Consider the following 20315-nt stretch of genomic DNA (forward strand, 5'->3'; position numbering starts at 1 on the left):
AATATGAGGAGACAAAACTTTACTTGATTGTTAAGAACCCTCTGCATGAAACAGTCCTATGTATCATTCTGACAGTGATTAGGAGCTGTGGGCTAGCCTGGCAGTTAAAGCGTTTATTCATGACATCCTGGTTTAATATACTGCATGGATACAATGTGTGAAGCCAATTTCTTGTGTCTCCCAATGTGATATTGTTGGAACATTTCCAAAAACGACATAAAGCCATACTCACTCACTCACTCACTCACTCACTCACTCACTCTTTCACTCTTTCACTGTTATGGTGATCAAGGAAGGTGTACAAAAACAGGATTATACCCTTTACCAACTGGATGGCACTGATGATAAAGACATGCCAAGGCATGTAAGATATTCAGTGAGTTAAGGATGTGGAGCATGAAGGTTGTCAAACACTTGCTACAAATTCCCACAAAAGTATGTTTATTTGAAAAGACATTTAAACTATTTAAGGGTTTGTAGGGTATCCCAGTGATTGAAGCACAGTAGATGGTGAGGCCATAGTTTCCTATGTGCATGTGCCATGTTAAACTGGAATATAGCTGCAAACAGCATAATCCCACACTCACAGCTTTGACTGGATACTGACTGACACCTGTCTGGCTCGGATTACAGAAATCAGACTGATGGAATATGTAATATTGAGAAGTGAAGTGTTGAACATCAAAGTAACAGAAGCAGGCTTGGATCTATATGTGTGCAATATTTTCTAATTGAATGTGTGGTTCTCAGTTATTAACTAAGTCAGATGGCAGTTTTGATGTTGATCAAAGTTATTCCAAACTATCCACAAATCATTTTTGAGTCATTGTTGGATTATTTTGGAGAAAATGTCTTTTCACACAACTGGATGGTATTACTGAAACTGTCTTCACTCCTAATCAGATCTGTCTACTTTCTGTACTGAAAATGTTTCATCATCACTCTTGTTTTGATGGTGTTGTTGCCATGGTTTGACTTCCAATGTTTTGACCACAAACAAGTTCATGATAATTTGATAGTGACAGTGAATTATTTATGAAGGACAACAGTTTATGATACATAGAAATGTGCAACAATTTGCATATTGTTTCACCAAGTTATGTTGATGAAGAAAGGGTTGAGGAATTGGAGTTTTTTTACTTCCCTCGTGAATCACAATCAAATTGATCATAGAAGTGAACCCGTCTATTTCTGTCAATCAGTAGCTCATATTTCATTATTTCTGGGCAGTTAAATCAATTATTGATGAAAACCTCCCAGCGCGATGATATGTGACGACAGTTGTCTTTATCAAAGAGAATTGTCAATTTCATTACTTGGGTGGTCTTGTTGTAACTTGGAAATGCTTAGCTCTTAATTGAAGACTACTTTGCATATATGATGTACATAATGAAGTAATTGGCGTTTATTTCAAAGAATATTTCCCAATCATATTCAGTCAGCATGCTTTGATTGGATTTGATGTCTCATTTCTACTGATGAGACTGAAGGAAAATGTATTTCAAGCTTACAGTTCATGTGAACTTTATATTGTTCCCTGTGAAATTTAACAGTTTGATATAATTAGCCATCCCTTCTAACTATTACATTCTGTTAATTTCTTGTAAAACTGGTAGCTTCATATTTCCAACAGAATTGTCTGAAGATGATAATCTTGCCCATTTAAATCAAAGGCATACCAAATTGTCAAGTTTAAAAGAATAATTATGCTTGTTGAAAGTGTTGATAGAGTTTACCAAGTTAGAGCTGCCAGTTGAAGTAATTGGCTCATCTATATGGAAACCCTTATGTGAAAAATCTTCTTAACGTGGTTGAAGTGTCCGCAGGATCGGGGACGATAATTGTGCTTAACTTGTGGTGCTGTGAAGAAATCAAGTTTTAAGTAATGGGCTAGAATCAAGGAATGATTTCCCCCCTTGAGTTGCCGATTCGGCATGCCTATTAAAGCATGTGTAATAAGACGGACGACAGTGCAGCAGTGAGTGGCTTACAGATTAAATACAGATTGATTGATTGATTGATTTGCCTCTGTCAAAAAAGGTCAAATAGCCACTTTCGTGTCCTATTGATAAAGCGTTTATGATGCTCGTTTTCAGGCGACATGCAGCCACGATTCCCGCGCACCGTTCCAAGGTCAGGGTCAGTGCCGAGCACTCGTGGTTTGGACATGGCCAGTCCGCACAGTCGCAGCGGACTCTCGGACACCTACTCGACTCGCAACTACCCCAACGGGGAACAGCAGATGTTAGCTCACAACAATATAGAGAGGTAGGCGTCGATTTGTACTTAGCACTAACAATATAGAGAAGTTCTTTCATTTTTGTTAATGTTCAGAACAATTTTTTTCTTAGATTTTAGTATTTGTGTGTCCTTGTTGAATGTTGGCTTTTACACCGCAATGGCACGTATTTTTTTTTTACTTTTTTAATTTTTTTAATTTTGTTCTCTTTATATGGATGCATATAGTTTGTATGGTTTAGGACACACTGATCAAATTTTCAACTTGGTATTGTTGAAGTCTTTATATTACCATTAATGAAGTGTTGCATGTTCCCACCTAGCACCAGTCAACACAACAGGTGGATCATGCAGGGAAGGTAGTGTCTCCATTTGGGGCAGCATCCTCCCCGGTTGGTCAGTGTTTAGTTCTTTGTTTTAAAGATACAGATGAAGGGGTCACTGACCAGGGTAGAGCTTTTGCAGAGTTGTATTCCTTCACTGATAGACTGTGTTAGTTATCGGCTTTGGTCCAGGTCGGTGAATGATATTGTGTATGGGAACCCGTGTAGCTGTAACTGTCTCCCACCTCACCATGGCACTGATATGATTGGAGAGATTTTTAAAGGCATCTGGGAACCCCAACTTTGGCACCAGTTAAGAGTGGGAATTTGAAACTTGTGTCAGGTTTTCAAGTAGTTAAAGATATGATCATGGCACGAAGTTAAACAATTTATTTTTGTTTGAACTTGATCTTTGACATGGGATGTGAGCAGTTTGCCATGTCAAGTGCTGGTATTTGAGCTGCCTCCATGGAGCTAGGCCTGGTCAAGTGTTAGGATGGAGGTGGTGTGGGCTGACTCACCCCGCTGCCAACACATTCCTGCAAGTCTTGTGATGGCAGAGAAGGTCCATGAAGTCATCTTACACATAAACACATGCCTCCCAGCTCTCCCTCCTTGTCTCCCTCACCCTCTTTCCTTCCCCTCCCTCTAGCCTTCTCTCAGAACCATCTTTCTCTAGCCCACCTTCCTTCCCTCCCAACCCTTTCTCTGTAACCCTCCCTGTCTCTCTTTCCCTCCCTCCTTCCTTTCCTTTCCTTTCTCTATCCTTCCTTCCCTCTCTTGCCAGTCCTCCCCTCCCTCTCTAGGACACCTTCCTTCCCTCTCTAGCCTTCCTTTCCTCCCTCTGTCTCTTTCTTGCCCTCCCTCCCTCCGTCAATCCCTTCCTCTATCCTTCTTCCCTCTCTCCCTTTCTGTAGCCCTCCTTCCCCCTCTCTCCAGCCTTCTTTCCCTCCCTTTCTAGCTTTCCTTTCCTCATTCTCTCTTGAAGCCTTCTTTCCCTTTCTCTAGCCTTCCTTCCCTCTCTCTCCAGTTCTTCTTCCCTACCACTCTCTAGCTCTCCTTCCCCCTCTAGCTAGAGTACCCTCCTTCCTTCCATTTTTCTATCCCTTTCCCTTCTCTCCTCTATCCCTTCTTGACCCGTGAAGGTCCCGGGGTAGAATAGGCAACCCGTGCTTGCCATAAAAGGCGACTCAGCTTGTCGTAAGAGGCGACTAACGGGATCGGGTGGTCAGGCTTGCTGACTTGGTTGACGCATGTCATCGGTTCCCAATTGCGCAGATCGATGCTCATGTTGTTGATCACTGGATTGTCTGGTCCAGACTCGATTATTTACAGACCGCCGCCATATAGCTGGAATATTGCTGAGTGCGGCGTAAAACTAAACTCACTCACTCACTCACTCACTATCCCTTCTTCCCTCTCCCTCCAGACCTTCTTCCCTCCTCTATCCCTCCTTCCCTCTCCCTCCAGACCTTCTTCCCTCCTCTATCCCTCCTTCCCTCTCCCTCCAGACTTTCTTCCCTCCCTCTAGCCCTCCTTCCATCCCTCTCTCACATACACACACCACCACACACTGTTCACATTTACACATCCCTCCCTCTCTCGCATACTCACTCACTCTGCCACACACTGCTCACATTTACATATCCCTCCCTCTCTCGCATACTCACACTGCCACACACTGTTCACATTTACACATCCCTCCCTCTCTCGCATACACACTCACACTGCCACACACTGCTCACATTTATGCATCTCTCTCTCTCTCTCTCTCTCACACTCACACACACACACACACATTTAGAATGGTTTGTTAATATGTATATATGTTTGCTGGTCACACTGAAGAGATTAACCCCATCAATGGTGTCACCCTGGTATGTCTTGAAAATTGCTGAAAATGACCAGAAACCATATTGACTTACTGTAAACTATGTCGGTGCTAATGTCTGACCAAATGCTCCTTTCCTTCCACTTATTACCTCCATTGTGAACACTAGGGGAAAGTAATTAGAGTTTCTGATAATCATCTGATTTAACAAAGGCAAGATTCTCATCAATGGCTGCATTGCTGTTTTCTCATCAGCATCTTCAACTAACGATTGTTTCCAACTGTCAGACCCTGGCTTGCGAGTCAAGTTTCGGGGAGACATGTTAGTCATTTTGGTGTGGGAAAGTGCCCACTCCTCACCATGGTTAAATAACACTAACACTACTTGGGCCAACACTGTACATGGAATAATCTTTTTACAATTTTGAGGTGTTGGCTGAATTCATTGGTCAATAGCATCTTAATTGGTCATCTCAGACAGCATTAGCGACTTGTTAGCCCGCATTGAACTTTCTCTGGGCCTCTTCAGTTTCCATTGTTACGAAGTATTTCACTGGCAGCTGCCTAAGTCTCATGGTATTGTTGGCTGCGTCTTTAAGAAGGACCAACCTGACTTAATCGCCCACTGGTCATCAAGTTGCATTTTTATTGATGTCTGCATGCCTTCGTTGGACGAGATTCCAGCACTGGGTCCCTCCATCGTATCGATTAACACAATCTATTTACTAATCTGTATTGCGTCTCTCAGGTTGGTGCACGCGAAAAAACAGGGCGAGAATAGTTATTAGTCGTATGAATGACAAGACGTTTTTATTGAAAAGGAAACCTTTTGCCAGCCAAAAAATTTAATTCACGATTTGGTGTAAGGATTTGTGGGCGCTTTTAGGATTGTGACAATTGCAAACTGTTGGACGAAAGAAATCGTGAGTATGTGATTGAGTTAGGAGGAAGGTGGTTAGAAGTGGTGGCGTCAGCATGCGTTAGATCAACATAAATGTAGGAACAGTGTGGCAATCTCTTCCCAGTGCTCTGCCCTAACTTGTCACTTCAAACAGTTGGAAGCCCACAGTGGTCAATGACGGAAACTCAACAGCAGGCAAACTGATTTTGTTTAATTTGAGTTTATTTCTGCAAAAAACTTATTTCTGACATTTTCTCAAAATTTGAACATGGAACTGTCATTATTTGACAGGACTCTAGGCCTTATTAACAATTTAGAGTTGCAAATGATTATACAATGGAAGTGCAAACATCTCATTGTCTCACATGAAAAAAAACAACAATCCGTCACTTACGAAAATACACGAAAAACATTCAGAAGCTGCTGTGACATTGTTTTGTTTTCCTTCCTGTGTGTTACAATACTGTAAAATGTATGGGGGTAATTATCTCTGCTTGTAACAATCTATTGGAATGTTCAAGTATTTGTTATTTTTTTCCTTTGGAAGATTTCAGCTCATATGAAAAACGAAAGCTTCTATTTTGCTTGACTTACTTTTAAAGAAGACTTTATATCTAAACCTAGTTTTCTTTGTAGTGAGTTTTGTGTCAGATGTCAGGTTACAAACTTGCTTTTGTGGATGGTAAAAATAATACATTCAGAAAAAAAGTTGATTGTATTTCATCATGAATTCTGTGAAAATGTTGTTTGTCAAACTTTCATAAATGATCATCTGCTTGGGACATTTTCAGGTCTCAAGATTTGAAATAATATTGATCTGGGGCATAATTTTTTTTTTTTTAAAAGTTGACGGGGTAATATTCTGAGTCTTTCTGGGGAAGATCATTGCTCTAATCCTGGGCAATAATGTCAATCTGGTTTTCTCTCCATATTTATTTCCAATTTCTGCCAAATCTCCAAAGACGTTTGTCTTCGTTTCAAATTAATTTTAAAAACCAAATCTGACCTTTAGACCAGAAAGTGCCTTCTAACAGAAAGTGTTGAGGTCATCCCGACCTGTAGAACTTTAATGACAAAGATTGTGGAGTTTGTTGGGATTAATCTGTGAAGAGTTGGTGGGTCTGGTGCTGAGATGGTTTTTGTGTTTTCTCAAGTGCTTCTCAATGGAGCTCAGGTTGGATTACCAAGGTAAGAAGCTCTTTTGGGGAGTGTTTAATATTTGTATGCCAGTTAGATTTTGGTGCTCGAGTGAATTTTGTTGGATAATCAGGTTATGAAATTTGTTTTGTTGGTATGGTTGTTATTTTAAACTGATTTGGTTTTGGAGAGGCTTGTCAAGTTTGGATGGCACTGCAGTGAAATAGCAGGATGTGAAGCATTGTTATTTGTCAGGCCTCAGTTGGGTTTATTGGGATATTTGTGATTTAAGTATTCAATTAAATGTTTCATGTACAGGGTGGCACAGCAGTTGATGTGTCTGCTTGTCATGGTTTGGTGCTTTGTCCATTTGGCATGATGCCTTTACTTGTTTAATTGGGTGGAGTGAGATAGTCTGAGGTTAGTGTTTACTCATCATACTTATTTCCTAGGTTCAGTTCCCATCTTGGTTAAAGGGGCTGAAACCCATTTCTAGTACCTCCTGCAATGATTCAGCTGGATTATTGCTGAAGGCTGCTAAAAATGTGCTTACTCTCCCACTCAGATATTATTCTCAGGAAAATGGATGGCTTTGGTTCCAAGAGATTTAATGGGTTCTTGACTGTCCATGTCGATATTGATCTGTATATGGTGGTTAAGAAAGATGTTTTGGCCACGATAACCAGGAAGCTGTTTGTGTGTCTGCCCCGTTGTATGGTGGATTCTCTCCCTGGAACAAAATGTCCTTTATGGCTGTTCCACTTTAGAGAGATGCTTCCAATAAATCCACCAAGCCATTCATCAACTAGAGTTTCAAACTTCACGCAACAACAATTTTTGTTGTTGACTCTGTCGATGGAGAGACTCTTGTGTTGCATTACCAGATTTCGAATTAGATTGACTTTCGATCTTAAATGAACATTTTCATGCAGTTTTTTCCATTTTCTATAAAACTAGAGGGTTTTTGACATTTGCATATTTTTGAACAATTGACTTTTAGGGGTATTTGGATGATTTTGAGAACTGTTGAGTTGATGGTGTGTTTACCATCTGTAGAATATTAGAGTGACGGAATTTGCACATTGATATTGGATGGCTGTCTGTCTGTGTGTCTGCCCTGCTGAACATTGGTCATGACTGTTTAAAGAAGAGGAGAAATATAATATTTGCAAGGATTTGGCCATCTTGAGACAAAGTTTATCCTTGTGAGAGCAGTGGAGGAGGTGGGGATTGGTGATTTAATGGAATTTGATGAAACATTGGGAGACAGGAACCCAGAGAGGAAAGTGTGTATGGCTTGGAATATTGATGCCAAGAAGACGGGTGACAGTCGCAGGGCTCTCTGGGACTGGCCAAAGTCGGACCAAGTGATTGGTGTTTGCTCAACTTGGAAAGTCTCGGAAATCAAACACACCCAAGCAAGAAGATCACATCCCAAATGTAAATAGTTTGAGTGCACGGATATTAAATCAATAAGTTGGCCCTGAGTTCTGGTTACCTCTGTTTGACTACCATAACTTGGAAATCACGCCGGAAGATTAATCTCGAAATTGGCGATTACTTTTAGTTTGATGTCGGACATAGGTGTAATTACTGCATGCACAACGACAGGCACTGTGGAATTTAATCACTTGCCAATGTTGATCTACTTGTAGAGTTAGGTCTGTAGTCATCCATCAAACAACTTGGCTCCCATATCGACACCCGGAGACATTTTAATATTTCAAGGTGCCATTGCCACTCTGTAAATCTATGTTCTACACAGGTTAGGAAATATTTACTCAAGTTGGACGGATTGATAAACTTTGCCGGAAGTCAGTGACTTGCGTTTGTCTTTGTCAGACTGTGTACACAACTCCAGTCCACTGATCAAGTCCTAAAAGTCATCCATCATGAAATATGAAGGATATGATTCCCACATTTGTTTACCTGTTTGTTTCATGAAATGATTACTGTGTTTGTTAAAATACCCAATATTGTTTTTTTCAAGCAGGAATATTCATTTATTTTTGTTTCAATTTGATTTCAGACCAGTTGATTTCTTATGGACAAGTTGGGGTATTTTTATTGTTTTTTTTCTGTTTTTGGTTTTGGTTGAAATTTCAAAGTGTTTGCCAATATTTACTGCTCACATTGTCAGAGGGAATTTACTCTGATCACACTCTCACCATATCCTCCGAATTCCCAAGAACCGTTTCCTGAGTTCTCTATCAACTGAAAAGCCAATCAAATGGAGCGTTCCAAGGCACTAATGGCCAGAGTTCTCTGTGAACTGAAAAGCCAGTTTACTTACTTTGTGTGCTGGCGATTAGGTGCCTGACTCTGAGGGTGCGGGTTCAAATCCCGAATGGGCCTCTACCAAAAAAGTACTAGAATTTGTACTTTACTAAGAAAGTGAAATCCCAAATATGACATGTTGCATGATGATATTTTTTACCATTTACCACCATATTTGATCCACTTTCAAAGTATTGAAAAGTGTAACTATACCTGTTATATCGCATTTGTTATCAGGGTTAGATAACTGAGTAGCAAGTGTCCAAATGTGTGTGTGTTTGCAGAACAGGAGTTTTACAAAATTGAGTAAAAAAATTGACAATTTTTGTTTATTTGTTTTTCTGGGAGTCCTACATAACTTTCATCTTTTACATTGGATTTACATTTACAATTACATTGGCTATTTCCTCAGGTGTAGGCAGCTTTAGTTTGTCAGGATAATAGTTGACCCACAATTTTTCCAATTCCGTCTTCAACTTCCTACCATAAGAGAGTAATAGTATCAAGACGATGGGGCAAGGAGTTTGCTTGTTCTCATTTGAGACAATAGCAGTTTATTCTGTATTTATGATAATTGTTACATTTGAGGCTATCTCTGTAATAAATGTCTTCTATTCTGCAAATTGAGACCCAACATGACACTAAGTGCTTTCTGTCCATTGTCTTTAAAAACACAAGCAAGCACAGCCATTGTTTTGCTGATGTACCACTGGGGGGTTGCAATGAGCGTGTGTTTATTTCATCATAAAACAAATAATTGTTCCAAATTGCAATGAGGTTTGGGAATGATACAGAGATAATTACAGACAGCCCCGACTTGAGGGCTATTGTTTTGTGGGGGTGAGCAGAGCGCAAGTGTTTAATCACACATAACATGGGTCAGGGATGTGAAGAAGCGGACGTGTATTACGACACTCCCGATTGAAATTCAGTTGATACTGGTTCAAAATCGGACATAAAATCTTTGTGGATGTGGCTGTGTCAGCTTTTGTTATTTGCCAGCACATCCTTTTTCTTCACAATTCAGGAATCTAACTGAGTTTCAGAATTAATTTTTGAAAAAGTTACGATGTTGCCTTGGCATGTCACATGGTTTAAATGTCTTATTTTCTCAGTATTGATGTCACTATTAGATGATACTCTCCCTCGTACTCTGCGTAATCACATTAGCGGCAGTTCCTTCTTGCTTCTTATGAGACAGAGCCCGAAAAACATGACCAATTCCAAAGATTGAACGATAACCATGACTCCTACAGATTTTATTGCATGGTCTTTGTAACACCAGTTAGGCTGTTCAATTCCTTCTGTAAGATATACGATGCAAAGGGTCAGTCTTCATTCTGGTCAGCGTGGATGAGAAGTAATAGATCTGTCAGCTCAACGGAAATGAGTATGTTGGGTGAAGTAGCAATCAACATGGGAATATTGTTTTTGCAATACACTTGATAGCAGGCAGAATTTTCAATCACATATTATGTACCACTCTATTACTCTAACTGAACCTCAGCTTGTCTAAGATGCATGATATTAGCACAGTTATTAAAGTGATTGCTCATCACTCCAGTGTCTGGGTTTGATTCTCCACATGGGTACATCTACTGCTGGGATATATGCAGGAAACACTTCTCTGATTGTGTTCTTGGCCTGCACCTCTTCTGCCCCATCATGTCTGTTACGATCTGGGTTAGAATTGGTCTTCAGTAACCCATCTTTGTCGTATGAGGCCACAAACGGGATCATGGTAGTCAGACTCGCTGACTTGGTTTGGACATGGCAAGATATCCCGATTGCTTAGATTGATCCTCGTGATACTTCTGATTGGATTGTTTAGTCCAGACTCTATCATTTACAGCCCGCTTATATAGACCACATATAGCTGGAATATTGCTGAGTATGGCATTCAACAACAAACAATCATCTGACCAACTATGCCATGCTTGAAATCCTGCCGAACCTGACATGTATCCGTGGATGACCATTTCCATGTTCATCACTGCTGAAAAAAATAACAGAAAAACAATTATTTAAGATAATTTTTCTACTCACACTCTTTAAATATCTGATGCTACCATAAAGTGGTGAAAAAATAATCAGTTCAATAGATCTCTGTATGCTGTACAGCATATCAGAATTTTCCAATTCCCTGTCGCATAATTTGGTTATATATTTGTAACGCTTCGTGATTTCAACAAGTCAGCAATCATATTACAAGAGATCTTGAGGAATCTGAGCTTTGCACCACATCCCATGTCAGTTCTGTACGTCTTCTCCAAGATGTCAGGACTTGGCAATGGCTTTTATATTGAAAATGAAAAATAATCGATTTCAGTTTAGACGACATTGAAATAAGAAAACATATTGTTTGAGTGATCAGAGCTGTGGTGAGTTCTGATGATATAGAAATCAATGAGACTAAAGCGCGCAGCTCGCCCAGGTCTTGTAGCCCCTCATCTGCCAACGATTTGGCTCTTGACAAGACTAGCGATGGCAAATCATCCAGATATCTTTGAAGCAGATGACCCTTGTCCAGCCTCCCTTTATGTGTTCATTTTGAAAGAGGGTCTTTGAAGTTCCTGTAAAATTATCATAAAACTTACGTAACTCAATAAACGGATAAAACCCATTAGAACGTAATAATATAAAATCACAGGCGACGCATGTTTAAAATTCCTACAGAGAGAATGGTATCACTGGCTTGGGGCGGACAGAGTATGGATCTGTTGTCTCATCTGTTGGATGTTTATGTCCAGCTTTCAGACTCTCAGGAGTCATTGTTGTTGGAATAAGACGTCACGGTGCACCTTTCTGCTCAAATCGATATTTTGAATATGTGTCTTCCAACCCACCTTGGTCATATTTTAGAGGGAAATCTTAAAAAAATCTATATTTTTGAAATGGCTGTCCAATATTTCTGAATGATATTTCCACATTTATCCAAAGTGTCAGTTTTGCTGATGTTCATGTTTTGGCTTTAGTAGATTTTCCTGAAGGTTTTCTTTTGAGTTTTTATTTGTTGTCACCTTGCTGCACTTCCCAAGGTCATGACATTACTTGGATGTCGTTGCGGGTTGATCTTTTTGTGATTTAAAACTCTAATTACTGACACAGTAGTAATCGTTTTCATAAGGAGATCCTGTTTGGATTCATTTGTTCCAATGTTGGGATCAATTTTGTTTCACTCAAGGAATACCATGCCACTCATATGAGTTGAAATAATAAAATCTTCTTTCACAGCAGGGATCCTTCTGGTTTCACTGAAGGTTTCAATGTCTGGTTTCAGTGTATACTTACTTCCCCACAAGAGCACTGTGGGACACATTGAGAAGACATAAAGAAAGCTTCTCTAGTAAGATGTGTTAAAGAAGCTCAATACCCAGCCATGTAACTGATCAAATATCCAGTTTTCATCTAGTTATCATCAATGTATGTGGCACTGGCTAACGACAACCTTGTTGTTGTTGCAGGCAAGCCTTCACTTTTCCTCAGTTTGGTGTGGCCAGCATTCCAATGGGGACGTACCCCCCTTCACAAGACTACGGTTACTATTCCAAGTTCAGTAGTGCCAGTCATAGAATGAAGAAACAGTTGAAACAGAGATGCACGTGGAAGTGCACCGCCCTCATCCTTCTCATCATGTGTGTGGCCTTACTGGCGTGTACCGTATACTTCGCAGGTAAGTCTTGCCATTCTGAGTTCTTTGTTTGTTTGTTTGTTTGTTTGTCTGCATCACTCTAAGCAATGTTTCAGCTGTCTCTGGGCAGACGATCACATCTGGACCATACAATCTGTTGACAAACACGATGAACATTGATCAAAGCAATTAGGATGTGATGATGTTCATCACCCAAGTCACAGAACTTGCCCACATGATTGTTTTTGTCGTTACTAAAAGCCGATTTCTGAACTGCAACTTCACACTGTTGATCTGTCAGTTGGGTCTACACCCATGATAGCTAAATGCTTTTTTTGGTTAGTATGCTAAGACCTGGCTTGGGAACTGAACTCACCACATCATGATCCAAAATACTCTGACTACTAGGCTACCAGTGACCCTTTAGTTATATACTCATGGAAACAAATAAGGGGACACATGCAGGTACAAGCGCTCCTTTGTTTGATACCAAAATTTCACCCACAGTGCAATACATACCTTGTGAAGAAACCAGGAAAAGAATAAAGGAACACTCATACTTTTATGTGTTCCTTATTTGTTTCTATGAGTATATTATGGTGCAGTAAAATTTGTTTATTCTGTAACTTGGGACATGTACCTTTAAGTTTCTCCAGATAATGCTACAAGCCTTGCCATCTAACCGACTGCCCTTTCCATCTTAAAAAACGTCTATTACGAAAGGTTTTATAAACCCCATCGAGTGCCTGGCAAATCATTATCTGATTCTCGACAGTTGTGTTAGGACGTTGGGACAGGGTTTTAACCTTGTGTCCTAGCACAGTAAGCACTGAATAAGACTATAGCCTCGATAAGAGACCATAGACCGATCGGATAACTGATCTCCCTATGTTGACAATAGCATCTATAACAAATGTCAGTGGTACTGACAGGACCTGTCGCAATCAGGAAGTGATCATGAGAATGTTCATTTTGCCAGTCATGAAATCCACAAGTAGGTGACAGAATTCATTTCACCTCTTAATCATACAGGCTATGAAAAAAACGACATCCATTTATCAAGACCAGTGAGTTTGCATCAATTTCTGAAAAATGTCAGATTTCTGAATATGGGGTCAAACCATAAAGCTCAAACTGGGAGATAAATGTGGCCCAGTAATAGGATTTTAAACCCATCTTTCAAAGCACTCCTTCGCTCCATGCCAAATTTATCTGGGTTATTTATGGATGATTTTGATTACACACTTGTAGTCTGTTAATGTCTGAGGGATGAATACCATCATTATTGCAAAATTCCTCTGATGTAATCTTGTAGTCATCTTGCTCAAATTTTCCTTGCATTTTTCCCTTTGATTGAAATAGCTTGCACCTTGCTTTGATTATTTTCGTCATCATGAAATATCTCCCTGAGACAGTGCAATCACTCTTGAGGTATATGTATGTTGATTTCATCAAAGGCTTCACTGAAATATTGATATTTTAGAAACATAGCTTAACAGTTAGTTTTCATGTTAGCTATTTTTAAAAAAATATTGATCCGAACTGAATATTTCTTTATGAGTAGAAAGGTTTAGAGGCATGGTTATAAATGTTATGTTGAAATCATGGATTCAAACCAACTGAATCTAACATTCCTTAAGTCTGAAGTTTCATTCAACATACAATTTGTCTCTGAAATGAAGATATTTTACAGAAAAAATAAAAGTTTCAAAAATCATCTTAAAGTGTAATGCAAAGTACCAGATAGACTGTTCTTTTCAAACTGAACCAGCAGGAGGCTCGACTTACCTACAATTACAGACTTTATGCTTATCAGTGTGTGTGTGACGGAATAAATACATGTTTATGTAGGTATAGATAATACTCGGAAGAACTCATGGAACTGTTTATGAAGTCAATTTATAATTTATTTAATGATGCTTTCAAGTCATTAAAACTGTTAGCCTTTAAGTATGGAAGGTAATTAGATAAGTTCCAGTAGGGTAATAATTATGATGATGTCATCATTGACATTGTAGCCAGGGGATCAGAGAAAACATGCTGAGACTTAAGTCTTGCTGCCGAGTATAAGGAATATCAAGAGAATCCAGAGTGTAGGTGATGCTGGTGAGTTAATCAGACCTTTGTCTCACTGCTTGGTCTCTACTGAGTTCAGGTCTTTTTTAGTGTGTTGTTGACTTATGAATTGACCAGTTGAGTCACACTGAATAATAGCTAGGATACTGGTTCAAACCATTGCTTGTGATAATTTGAATGTTTGGATGACACAAGCATTACCTGTTTGTTCACATTTAATATGATATAGACATCTTGTAATGAACAGCATAAGTAATAATGGATAACAGTAATGGGGTACTCACAGCAATAACATTTCACCTGATGTTAGTGACAGGTATTATTGCTTGTATCCCGTTACCCAGGCTGGTGTTGAGCTGGGGCATGAAATATTAGTTTGTGAAACTGCTCGGAGGCAACCTTGATAGTGTTAATGTCATACAATCATTAGTATTATCATCACTGTGTTGTACTATTGTCTTTAGAGTCTAAGCCTAATGTCTACTGGCTCACGTTTCCTATATTGTTGAATGTGAATCTGATCAGGTAGCAGCAGTTGGACTGGTGGTCTTCATGTGTCTAACCTCAACGTTGTCAGGTTTCAAATACCAGTTGCTTGCTTCATATACCACTTGGAATAAGTTAAGGAACACTGGAGTCTTTCATATGATTGTAGTTACCTGTTACCAAGGATTCATAGAAAATGGGTTGTGAGTATTCTTTCCTGGTGCTTCAGCAATATTGCAGCAATATCACGGCTCAAAGAAATCAAAGATCCCAGTAATCTCACATGACAAGTGCAATGACAGATTAGCTGTCATATGAAAGAATCAGATATTCTTCTATTTCTTCTAAGTTGTGCATATCTTCTATCATGCAGCACATGTTTGACAGATGATGGAGTTTGATTGACCAGTACTGGCGACTTTAAATTGAAGTTTCTGGGATATGTACATAGTATCATTTTCCAGATGAGGGATTAATTTTGCCATATTTTTAACACATGTTCCCAAACCTCAGTTTTTCTATTAACCTTGATCAGTTTACTTGTTTTCTTTTTCACTTGCATAGCTTGTAATTTACCAATCATATTTGGGCATATGCACTTCATGTGTACAGGTTCAGTTACAGCCTTCCATCTTGTGTCTGGTTTTCATGTGTTCTGCAAACAATTGAAACTCTAGGTGCCCAAAAGTCAGATTTATGAAAGATAGGATTTGGCTGCATGTGGTTTAGCTTACCATGCAGTTTGTCTCAAGATTACTCTTTCACCATTATGGCAGTACATGTCGATGGGTCACTAATCGTGTAAATTGCTTGTAGAAGACATAAGGCTGCATGAAATGGAAATTTCAAGACTTCCCAAAATAATTTTTTCTTTGCTTATGGGTCAGCTACCTTAAGGTCATTGAAAATTCAAGACGTCCAAAAATAATTTGTTACTTCTTGTGGGTCAGTATCATGTTGTAGTTGAAAAAGGACTATAACAGAAATAACTTGCTGCCTTTCAGTTTGGTTTCATTGATATACGTTTGATTGGCCAGTGTCTCTGGCAGTCAGTTGATCTTGTTCTCCGCTTGTTGCCTGCTTCCCTGGGTATTCAATACAACACCAAATGAATGTTCAAGTCCCAATGGAACTGTGTGAACAGTTACTGCCAGCTAAATCGCCTTTTGATCCTGCCTTGATGAATGTTTTCATGTCTTATTAGCCTCACTCTCTTTCCAATACAGCTTTGAAATACACAATTGATAGTGTTGTCTGTGAGGCATAATAGAAGTGCGCAGCCCACTTTACCACTGGGTGGACACATTGGGCAGAGAGCTCCACACATCGGAGCAATAGAAGGAATCTTCATCAGTTGTCAGGGAAATGGTAACAAGGTCGCTGTGGTCAATTGTAATAATGTGAAATAGAATGTTCGTTGTGTTTAATAGTTTTGTAGGATTCTGATTTGTGGTTGACTGCTTCATGTATATGACCACCTATATTGAACTACAAAAGAAACGTACATGTATGTATTTGAAACTGTTGTATTTATACGGAAACATATTTGTTATTTAAGGTTGAAATTGAAGGATCTGTTTTGTCTCGTTGATGAATGAGTACTCCTGAAACAAGTCTGACAACACATGATGAGGTCATGCCCTTGACATTCAGGGTTGAAGTCAGTAGTGTATGTGGCCACCAATTGCATTGATAACTGCCCCTTCAACGTCTGTACATGGAGTGTATCAAGTGGTTGATGAAGGCCATGGGGATACCATTCCACACTCATTCAATCCAATGCCACCCCAATCCATGATGCTTGGTTCTCCCCGCGAGTCCTTCTCCATGTAACATGCATCAGTGTAACCGTTTACCCCTCTATCTCCAAACTCTAGCTCTGCCATCTGCCACGGATATGCAGTAACGACTCTCGTCTGAAAAGATGACAGTCCTCCACTGCTGATAGTGCCAGTTCTGATGTTGTTGGGCCCACAGAAGATGTTCCCAACAATGTCGAACTGTCAGGACAGCACCCTTAGCAGGACGTCGACAGACCAGGTTGAAAGTTCTCAGCCGACGATGAACAGTTGCAGCAGAATGAGTCTCTTGTGGGTGCCAATAGTCATTCGAGCCGATTCTGTTGCTCTGCGGAAGCGATCCTGCAAGTGCTCCCTGAAGATCATGATCTAGATAGATGTGCTGTTGTTACCCAGGGGTGGCTACTGCACCGACAATCGTTGGTGCGGTTGGTTGCATTGTAGCACTCCCACAGTTTCTCGATTGTCCAAACACTGTGGTTGGAAGTCGTTGGCAATGACCCATGGACGTTGACGAACATGAAGATGTCCGATGGCTTGTTCCCTCTGATTTCGAGTCAGACGTGGCATGGTGACAGTGATCAGGAATCGAATGACAGGATGATTGTTTGTGATCCCTTTTGTACCCACTGGACCAGGGATTTGCACATGCATCATGCTTTTCAGAAAGTTGCGTTTGAGAGCATTACCCATGTTCACAGAAAGGGTATGAGTATGAATCCTACACAGTAATCTCATTTCTTTCGGATGATGTGTTATGAACGGTCAGAGCCATATTTGTAATGTTACAATAGCATAAACTGTGAGTAAACCTATCAAATTCAAATATATGGTGGGAGCAAGTGTGATGTTTCTTTTATAGTTCAGTGTATTTGAAGTATTGTAACAACACAGTTCGTGTAACATCTTGTTGGTGATTTGATAAGACAGAAGTATCATTTTATGTGATATCATAGGAAAGGCATTATTATTGATATTATTGTTGTACAAGTCTTTGTCTTGTACATTGGAATTGTTTTGAATGATTGTCTTTGTGAGACCCGGAGCACTGTTTTAGTTGCCATCTTTGAGTTTGTCAAAACCTATGATAGCATGGTATTGTTATGTTACACTGAGCAAGCACGAATCTCTTAGACTGAAGAATTTATGGCCAAATGGAAATCCTTGTTATAAGATAACCAAATGTTATACATACCTAAATTTTGGAATAAGCTTAAAATCTGAAGCATCAATTTCCAGAGAGAAATCATCCTTGCCTAATCATTCCATTGCCAGTATTCCTGCTGACAAATCTGCAAACCGAGTTTGGTCTTTCTACTGTGACATACTTTCATAACCTTGGAATCACTTCAGAAGAAGAAACTGAAAGACTAATAGTTTTTCTGAAATATTTTTTCATATTTGTGTCTGAAAGACATGATTCTACACAGTGCACATATTCATGTGTGTCTGCTCTTTCAATCAAATGGTAGTACTTCATGGAATCTTAACTTTCCCCAACAATGTAGATTTGGCTGTGGTTATGTGTCAGTTTAAAAAGCCTTTCATCACCCATGCTTATAAATATTGTAAGAAAACAGTGAAACAGCAGCCGTCGTGACAATGGCTGTGTAAAGAGGTCTAGCGGTGATGCACGGAAATGTTTATGTTTTTACAAATCTGCCATAAACACCGCCAACATCAACCCAGGATTTGCGTTTTGCTGTTTGTCTGATGATGATGAGTATAGAATCAGCAGACACGTAATCAGTATTTGTATCCGACAGTCTTGCAGTGAAGGTGGTGTATTGATATTTGAAGCCAACTAGCTAAATATGAGTCCTCATTATTCTACCAACCAATTTCCACGACACATGGAATGCATTATTTGTATATTTTTATACATCCAGAAGGAGTTGTAGAGCAGCAACGAATTGGGCAAAAAACACCTAAATGAATTTGTAGTTTAGGTATATATCTCATTAGCAAGGAACAGCTAGAAAAGTGAGCTTATGTTTTAAATACATGTAGTGTTGACTTTGTTAGGAGCATGGCTGTTCCATGGAAATGTTACACTGTGGCAATGTCAGTGTGGGTTTGCTAATGACTGTAGTAGCTTTATGGGGGTTGTTTGTAGATATGGCCTGTCATCATCCACCAATAGGCACAGCCATGTTTCTTTTCCACGCCATGTTGTTTTACTCAGTCTCACATTCTTTGTGGGCAAACTTGCAAAAAATGTCAAATTCGCTGCTAAGCAAACCAGGTTTCTCTGGGATAATTAGTTTGCCAGTCATTAAGATTTTGTATCTTTTCGAGACTACCCTGATTTTAGATTTCTGTTGTACCGTCTCTGATCATTTTGGCAGACCATTTGACCAGATATGTGTTATGTGAATTATTGGTCTCATGAATTTGAATTTGACTATTATCAGGTTTTTTAACCTATTCTTTCTTAAATAGGAATACAAAAAAAAATTGAAATCAAGTTTACAGTTTTTAATGGTTAAGTTTGTTTTTAGGTTTTCATTCACATTAATTTTAAATGTGTGTGTTCTCATCCTGAATTCTGAACCTAACCCTGATTTAATGTCAACTGAATGATCAATTTTCTTGTTACCTGCATCTATGGTAACAGACCATGGTAACGTGCAAAACGATAAGTTTAGTTATTAAGCAAAGTACAGCTTCAGCAGTAAGTTTATTAGTTTGTTTGAAACATTCATAGATTTAATTTATAACTGACTAAAGACTAGTATCCTTAAGCATAATACTGATGCATGTGGAATTATTGAGGTATCATCAGCAGGAAAGTTTACTTGTGCCTGGACAACTCTCTCCTTCTTTGAACAGTAACGTCAGTGAAACATCATGATCAGTGTTTGTAAAGAGTAGATGGTGCTCATTAGCAAGTATCATGTGGCATCAAACCAGTAGTATGTAGCATCAATAGGTGATAGAAGTTTATGAATAATCTTTTTCACAGTCATCCATACCCTACTTTGAGAGATAATGACACTGGCAATAACAGGGTTTTAATTCAAACCACCACTGATAGCATAAATACTGACATATTCCATGTTCTTCAAAAAGTCTAATTCATACTTGCAATTACGTAGGCTGGAAGTAAAGAAGTGTATTGTGTAAGGCTTGGACTTGAAAATTGGACGTTATTAAGATAATGCATTTTCTTCAAGCTCAAAAAATGACTTTTGATGCACATAGATCCTCATTACCTATGTCAGGGAGTTGTTCGAAGAAGGTATCAGTTCCATGTGTCTGTTGTACATCACAGGAACTTGACAGTAGCTCAGAAAAGCTGAACTCCAAGATCAAAGTGGGACATTGAGAACATCTATTTCACAGCTGACTTATGCAAAGGAATAGCTTTCTGTTGTTTTTTATACTGGGAAAATGTCAAATTTTGCTCATGGTCAGCATTGGCTGATGTGATTTTTGAAAAGAGGTGATGAAGAAAATCATTAAAGAAATACAAAATAAAGTTTTATGCAAGTGTCAGATGAAAGGGACAAACACTCTTGAATGTAATCAGCTTGGATAGAGAGCAGCGTGAAGAGGGGTAGAAATTCTTTAATAACTGTGAGAGGCTTAGGCGGCGTTATTTCTGCGCGAGTTG

At 39.3% G+C, this 20315-nt stretch overlaps 1 protein-coding gene across 10 annotated transcripts in view; it reads left to right on the top strand.

The window, feature by feature from the left end:
* LOC137274609 (teneurin-m-like) overlaps positions 1-20315 on the top strand; it is a 303728-nt gene that overhangs the window by 227553 nt on the left and 55860 nt on the right. For all 10 annotated transcript variants that reach the window (XM_067807895.1, XM_067807889.1, XM_067807897.1 and 7 more), the window contains 2 exons: positions 2097-2268; positions 12172-12380. In XM_067807895.1, coding sequence (XP_067663996.1) covers positions 2097-2268; positions 12172-12380 — 381 coding nt within the window. The remainder of the gene's footprint in view (positions 1-2096; positions 2269-12171; positions 12381-20315) is intronic.

Source organism: Haliotis asinina, chromosome 2 (assembly GCF_037392515.1).
Source record: "Haliotis asinina isolate JCU_RB_2024 chromosome 2, JCU_Hal_asi_v2, whole genome shotgun sequence".
NCBI classification, from domain to species: domain Eukaryota; kingdom Metazoa; phylum Mollusca; class Gastropoda; order Lepetellida; family Haliotidae; genus Haliotis; species Haliotis asinina.